General features: G+C 41.3%; 1 protein-coding gene across 1 annotated transcript; it reads left to right on the forward strand.

The window, feature by feature from the left end:
• The first annotated feature begins 2,603 nt into the window (after window positions 1–2,603).
• LOC116222337 (E3 ubiquitin-protein ligase TRIM35-like) lies at window positions 2,604–5,534 on the forward strand. Its single transcript, XM_031576003.2, has 6 exons — window positions 2,604–3,017; window positions 3,158–3,253; window positions 3,501–3,731; window positions 3,993–4,015; window positions 4,357–4,487; window positions 4,727–5,534. Exons 1-6 carry the CDS (start codon window positions 2,604–2,606, stop codon window positions 5,245–5,247), a joined length of 1,416 nt encoding a protein of 471 aa, XP_031431863.1. The 3' UTR covers window positions 5,248–5,534.
• The last annotated feature ends 1,898 nt before the right edge of the window (window positions 5,535–7,432 follow it).

The raw sequence follows: 7,432 nt of genomic DNA on the forward strand, positions 1-7,432 counted from the left end.
TTTCAAGTAGATCTATCTAGATTTGTTTAAGGTTTTTAACTAGATCTATCTAGATGTGTTTAATTTTTCTATATAGTCCATATAGTTCCATATGTGAAGAACCAGAGACAGACTCACACACTCTGATGCTGCACTGATTAGGTCATCACTCATCACTCCAGTCCAGTTGATTCCAGTTCTGTGTTTACCACGGCTCAGTAAAGGGAGAGACCTGTGAGTCTGGGAGCAGCTGGGCAACCTGAAGTTCAGAGGTCATTTAATCATACACAACACACACATGCTAACTTGGACATAAACATGTACATTAGTACCGCCATTCAATCATTATTTTACATTTTTTTATTGTCATTGCTGTGCATTGCTTGTGGTACAAGTTTTCGCTCAATGCAGATCTATTGAAATTAATAAAAGTATTAAGATTTGAAATTACTTTTCAATTGAAATGACATCTTTTCTTTCAACAGAACTTCAAATCTACCATAGAAAGGTGATCGGTTTTCTTTTCTCTCTTTGTTTAAAGCCAAACTAAAACAGGTGCTAACTAAAGTAAATTACCCACATTGTTAGGTCTTTTTAACTTGGTTGAATGTGGATTTTGTTCATTCAGATGGGCACATTCGAGTCAGAGAAAAATTGTAGTAAACAAAGATGCAGATGAGATCAGATGTCACTGAGAATACGAGACTCGGTGCCGCTAGGCTTCCACGGATGATCAATGCAGACCTGAGCTAGCACAGCTAAACGGGTGGACTGGTATTGACCAATCAAGTTCTTAGGGATCGAGCAAAAAACATTTAGTGTTGTTAGGACCTCCTCTGTGGAATCTACTTCCCGTGTGAAGTTCATTTCTTAGGAGTAAACTAGTTTGCTCTCATTTCTTAGAGATAACAACTTCTGAGATACCGTAGGATTACTAACTCTCACATGACAGCAGTGGCGATTCTAGAAAATTTTACATGGGGTGGCAAGTTGAAATTCAAGGGTGGCATATCACACACACATGCCTGGTGTCTATATGTATGTATATAAAACTTTATTACAGGCTCAAGGCCCACATGGAAGATGCACAATACATATAATCAATAAATTACATATAAATACATATAAATATACAATGAAAGAAGGGCTAAAAAAGGCACTCATGCCAGTGTTCCCAGATCTTAGATGTGTACTTGACAGAGCTGCGGCCAGGGTCTGTCATCAGATCAATTAATCAGTCCAGCCAACTCATAAACTTAAAAGTAAGGTTCCTCAGCAAGGCCAAAAAGGTGGTTAGACCCATATTACAGAACAGCTGACTGGCTCTAGTACTCCTGGGTTTCTTCAGAAGTATCCTAAGACAGTCATTATAGGCTACTTTCAATTTACGCAAGCTCTCCTTCTTGTAATTCACCCAGAGTGGAGCTGTATAGAGGGGTGCAGTAGGCTCTAAACAAATACATTTTAACATCATATGTGCATTGTGCAGTGGTGGAATTTTCTAACCAACATGTTAGCTTGGACATAGAGCGATCTCCTCTGTCTGAACATGTCGACATCATCCTCCAACGTGTCTGTGATAATGTGCCCTAAGTATTTGGTACTATTGGACATCCCCGGAGCTTGCCCAGAAAGATGAAAGAATATCAAAGATATAACATATTTTTTTTTACAAATCCAGATAGTGAAAACAGACAAACTTCTAAATGGCCAATTTAATTTATAATGGCTTGTTCTGTATGTATTAGGTACAAAATAATTTATGCCAAAGCTAGACTAATTAGCTAGCGAAAGATAGGGTGGACAAAAGAACGCACACTTTTTACTGTTACTGAGTTTACTGTAGGCTACATGACGGAGTACCTTAAAAACAGCCAGAAAAAGGCTTTTTGTGAGAAAATGGTTAGTGGTGTCTAAAATCTGATTTCGTAATAGCTTAACAGTTAGGTTACATACGTAATGAAAATAAAAACTGAGAAAAAACCGCTATAACATTTTCTGTCAGTCCACCTTACTGTACTAAAGACGTTGGTTAGCTAAGCTAACAGTGGAAACTTTAAGGCTAGCTAGCACAAGCAAGCTGTATAGCAAGCTAGCTACTGTATGCTTCCGACTTTTGCAAGCTAGCAATTAAATAAACGTTTGAAATTACTACGGAACTGTCTATCACATATGACCACCCATCACATTTTCTTGATTCACGATTCACTTCTTTCATCACTGTCTACAGTAGGCTTGTCTCCAGTTTGTTTTTGGCTTCTCAAATGCTTTCAAACCGTTTCTTTCTTCACTGGAATGGAGCGGGAGATGGGCAACCACGGTGAGAAGAGAGCAAAGCGGACTCATGGACTCCACCATTTTACAGGGGAGGGGGAACTTAAAGATTTTAGAACAAGTTACCAAAGAGATCAACAGCTTAAGTAGCAAAAATATAATACCATTCAATAAATGTATAGTATATTATAGGAGACATTTCTGACAACCTTGGTGGCAAGTGGGGTGGCAAGCATTTTTTTTAGGGTGGCAGCTGCCACCCCTTGCCACCCCGGTGGTTTCGCCACTGCATGACAGTTTCATGAAGCTCAAGATTTTGAACAAACGAAAGTGAGAGTTAAGTGGCGAAAATGGCGTGCAGACATGCATTTCTGCCCGAAGAGGATCTGTCATGTCCCGTTTGCTGTGACATCTTTAGGCATCCTGTTCTTTTGCCATGTAGTCACAGCATCTGTCAAATCTGTCTATGGCAGTTTTGGAAACAGAAGGGATCTCGAGAATGTCCAATTTGCCGTCGAGTGTCCGCGACCGACCAGACTCCGTGTAACTTAGCATTGAAGAACTTGTGTGAATCCTTTTTACAGAACAGAAGTCAGACCGCTAGCTTTTCTAGATTGCCTGAAGTACACTGCATTCCACATAAGGAACAATTCAAGCTTTTTTGTCTGGACGACGAACAGCCTGTTTGTCTGGTGTGTCAGGCTTCGAGGAAACATTCGGAGCATACATTTCTTCCCATCGATGAAGCGGCGCAAGATTATAAGGTAAAGTCTGCGTGTGTGTATAGTATAGTAATATGATAATGATCAATATATGCCACATTGTAGTCATGCCTTTGTTCTGCAAAGACACTTTAGTTTGTAAAAAAGCTTCCATTCTCTAATAAAGCACTGATTCATAACAGGGGCAGCTCCAGACGTCACTGAAACTCTTGCAGGAGAAACTTCGAGTGCACAATCAGTTCAAACTGACCTACCACCAAACATCCAGTCACATCAAGGTGACAATGACTTATTACAAGGGATGATTTTGTCATTCTGATTTTGTAGTTTTAATGACCTGAGAAATATTAAGACTCTGAATATAATATTTGTATTATGTCTTTTATCTGAAATGGTCTCACCAGCATGTATTTATTTAGACACACAGTACATTAAGTAAAGGGTGTCTAGAGGGAGAATCTCATTGAACATTGTGGACTGAAGAGACCTTCCACATCATCTTGTTCTGTCCTGAGTTGCCTTCAGATCCAGGCCCAGGACACGGAGAGGCAGATCAGGAGAGAGTTTGAGGAGCTTCAGCAGTTTCTGCGAGACGAACAGGCAGCACGGCTTACAGCTCTGAAGGCAGAGGAGAGGCAGAAGAGTCGTGTGATGAGAGAGAAGATTGAGAAGATCAACAAGGACATCGGCACTCTTTCAGACACCGTCAGACCTACGGAAAAGGAGATGCGAACTGAACATGCACTCTTCCTTCAGGTGGGGATACACACACACATACACACACACACACACACACACACCCACACACACACACACACACACACACACACACACACACACACACAGGTGACTCTTACTTCAGGTGGGGATACACACACATACACACACACACACACACATGCACTCTTCCTTCAGGTGGGGATACATGGGCATTTTTCGTTATCAGTGTATTAGACATCAGATGTGTTGCCAGTGCTTCTAGCTACTTCCGCTAACAAATGTCTTTTCTCCCTGTAGAACTTCAAGGCTACAATGGAAAGGTGAGTGTACACACACACACACACACACACACACACATACACACACACACACACACACACACACACACACACACACACAATGGAAAGGTGAGTGTACAGTCCCTTGTGTGTGTTTTCTCTATGGTTTGAGAACACTGAGCTGCTCTGACTCGTGTGTGTTATTTCAGAGCCCAGTACACACTGCTGTGACTCGTGTGTGTTATTTCAGAGCCCAGTACACACTGCTGTGACTCGTGTGTGTGTGTTATTTCAGAGCCCAGTACACACTGCTGTGACTCGTGTGTGTGTGTTATTTCAGAGCCCAGTACACACTGCTGTGACTCGTGTGTGTGTTATTTCAGAGCCCAGTACACACTGCCAGATATACCACAGCAGCCAGACTGCGTTTCAGGATGTCTGATCAATGTGGCAGAACACCTGGGCAACCTAAAGTTCAGGGTCTGGGAGAAGATGAAGAACAAAGTTCAGTATAGTGAGTTTGATTTCACACACACACACACACACACATTTTTGTAATAAAACATCAAAGGTACAGGTTAACTTTGAACCTGAGTCATATATTTTTGTATGTATTAAAACACTGAAACAACCCTTGATTTAATATTTATTTCTTGTGATCATAATATAACCGAAGGCAAAAACAGCCTGTTGCACTGTTTCTCACACGTGTGTGTGTGTGTGTGTGTGTGTGTGTGTGTTTCATCTCTGTAGCCTCTGTGATCCTGGACCCAAACAGTGCCCACCCACGCCTCATCCTGTCCAGAGATCTGACCAGCATCAACTTCGGTGACGCTAAGCAGCTTCCTGACAACGCGGAACGCTTTGACTACTGGGAATGTGTTGTGGGCTCAGGGGGCTTGGACTCAGGATGCCACTGCTGGGATGTTGAGGTCGGGGACAGCAAAGGCTGGGATGTGGGTGTGACCCCCGAGTCCAACCAGAGGAAGGGGATCAGCTTCTCCTGGGAGAGAGTGTGGCGTGTGGGCTTCAGGGAGACGGGGATGCACTACTCAGGACCTCACCTCCACAAGCTCCAGCAGAGACTGCAGAGGGTCAGAGTGCACCTGAACATGGCCACAGGGCAGCTGGCATTCTGGGACCCCATCAGTGACACACACTTGCACACCTTCACACACACCTTCACAGAGAGTCTCTTCCCGTTCTTCTACAGCAACCTCTCAAACGCTCCTCAAAGGATTCTGCCAGGGAAGATCTCAGTGTTCTTAGAATAACATGATTAGAACTCATACCCACCCTAAATTACCCAAGCAGTGTTAGAGTTGTGTCACATAAACACCATTTTGGCTCTGTATTAATGTAGTTCTGTTAGTGAACATGTCATACAAACACCATCTTGGCTCTGTATTAATGTAGTTCAGTTAGTGAACATGTCATATAAACACCATCTTGGCTCTGTATTAATGTAGTTCTGTTAGTGAACATGTCATATAAACACCATCTTGGCTCTGTATTAATGTAGTTCAGTTAGTGAACATGTCATATAAACACCATCTTGGCTCTGTATTAGTTCTGTTCAGTTAGTGAACATGTCATATAAACACCATCTTGGCTATGTATTAATGAAGTTCTGTTCCTCATGTCATATAAACACCATCTTGGCTCTGTATTAATGTAGTTCTGTTCCGTTAGCGCCTGGTGTTACCTGGAATTAGTATACTGTTTGTCTTCATGTATTATATGTTTGTGAACATGTCATATAAACAAAGGCCCTGGCCCTGGTAATTATGGAGGATACTTCTTCTTCTATGAGGCTAGCCTGCTAGTTTAGTGCAAACCCAAATGCAATATATTTGCAGCTAAGCATGTTTTCTACCTATTACTGTGTACACACACACAATTTTGTTCTTTTTTCACAATAGTTTTGTGTTATTGACTTGCAATAGAGGCAGAGCAACCTCATGTTGTCTGATATGAGTGTGGCCATAGTGCTTAGTGTGATAATAGCTGTAGTCACCTCAACATTCTGAACGGGAACTCTAGAAGCTTGTGTTAATGTACACTCAACATTCTGAACAGGAACTCTAGACACTTGTGTTAATGTACACTCAACATTCTGAACAGGAACTCAAGACGGTTGTGTTAATGTACACTCAACATTCTGAACAGGAACTCTAGAAGCTTGTGTTAATGTACACTCAACATTCTGAACAGGAACTCTAGACGCTTGTGTTAATGTACACTCAACATTCTGAACGGGAACTCTAGACGCTTGTGTTAATGTACACTCAACATTCTGAACGGGAACTCTAGACGCTTGTGTTAATGTACACTCTGCAGCTTGGCTGTCTGGTCGAGGACATGAGGTTAAGTTTTAAGATGCTAATCTAATTGCATCCTCAACTCAGCACTGAAAACCACACAAGCAAGACAATCCTGGCCCCATGTTTTGTTCTCTTTACAGGATGCATGTTGAGGCAGTATTTACCAAGATTTGTGTGTGGTAGCCATGTTTAAAGAAGAGAGTAAACAGCAGAGATCCGATGTTAGTCGGAAGGACTTTTTCTCTCCCCCTTTCCCCCCTAAAGACCAGTAACACTATCATGTAGAACACAGGGTGAACCCATGGGTATCACAACTGATGGTTGAGTAACAGCATGAATACTTAGTCATATTATAACCAGCCATTTCTTCCAGCTCATTTTCATGACAGGTTTTTGAAACAAAGACTTCCTAAACAAGTGTTTATCACAGGTGCTTATCACAGGTCTGCAGAATTGAACATATCAATGAACAACTTCAGCCGACAGAGATCCTCCACCTGAAGATCTTCCTGCAATCACCAGACACTTGATTTCTCACACCTAAATGAAGAATTTGAAAAGAACACACAATAATACCAATAAAGCTGTACATTGCTGTGCAACCTTTTCTAATGTTTTGTTGTTTCCACGGGTCCAATGTCGGCAGACAGTGAGATTACCAAAAAAATGAATTTAAACTGGAGAAGAGTGTTGATGGTTACCATATTTCAAGTAAACTAAGTATTTTGGCATTGAAAACGAAATGTAACGAATTTACTCACAAACATGATTTACTTACAAACATGTATTTTTATTAATCTGCCTATTTATTTGTCGAGGGTTGACAGATAATATCAGCAACAGTTGTATTTAGATCTTATTGCAGGTCTGGTTTTAACATGTTCAAGTGTAAAAGGTAAGTCACGCAGAGTCACTAGCTGTATGGCATTAGGTAGGTGAATCAGCAAAAACTTTGCTTTTGGACTGCAACAGCTGTTCGGTTTATATTGATATTTCGATGAAGATCTTAAGAAGGGCAAAATAAACCCATCACGCTTCTAATATTTAGCTGATTAACCTTGCTATTGTTGTACAGTCTGCGTTAGGTAATGTATTAATCGATACTCGTACCTAACTTCACAGAGTCCTTTGTCAG

Source organism: Clupea harengus, chromosome 11 (assembly GCF_900700415.2).
Source record: "Clupea harengus chromosome 11, Ch_v2.0.2, whole genome shotgun sequence".
Lineage (NCBI taxonomy): Eukaryota > Metazoa > Chordata > Actinopteri > Clupeiformes > Clupeidae > Clupea > Clupea harengus.

Coding starts and splice junctions, on each gene's coding strand:
- LOC116222337 (XM_031576003.2), top strand. CDS start 2,604: ATGGCGTGCAGACATGCATTTCTGCCCGAAGAGGATCTGTCATGTCCC. Junction 3,018..3,157: donor AAGCGGCGCAAGATTATAAG/GTAAAGTCTGCG, acceptor GATTCATAACAG/GGGCAGCTCCAGACGTCACT. Junction 4,016..4,356: donor TTCAAGGCTACAATGGAAAG/GTGAGTGTACAC, acceptor GTGTTATTTCAG/AGCCCAGTACACACTGCCAG.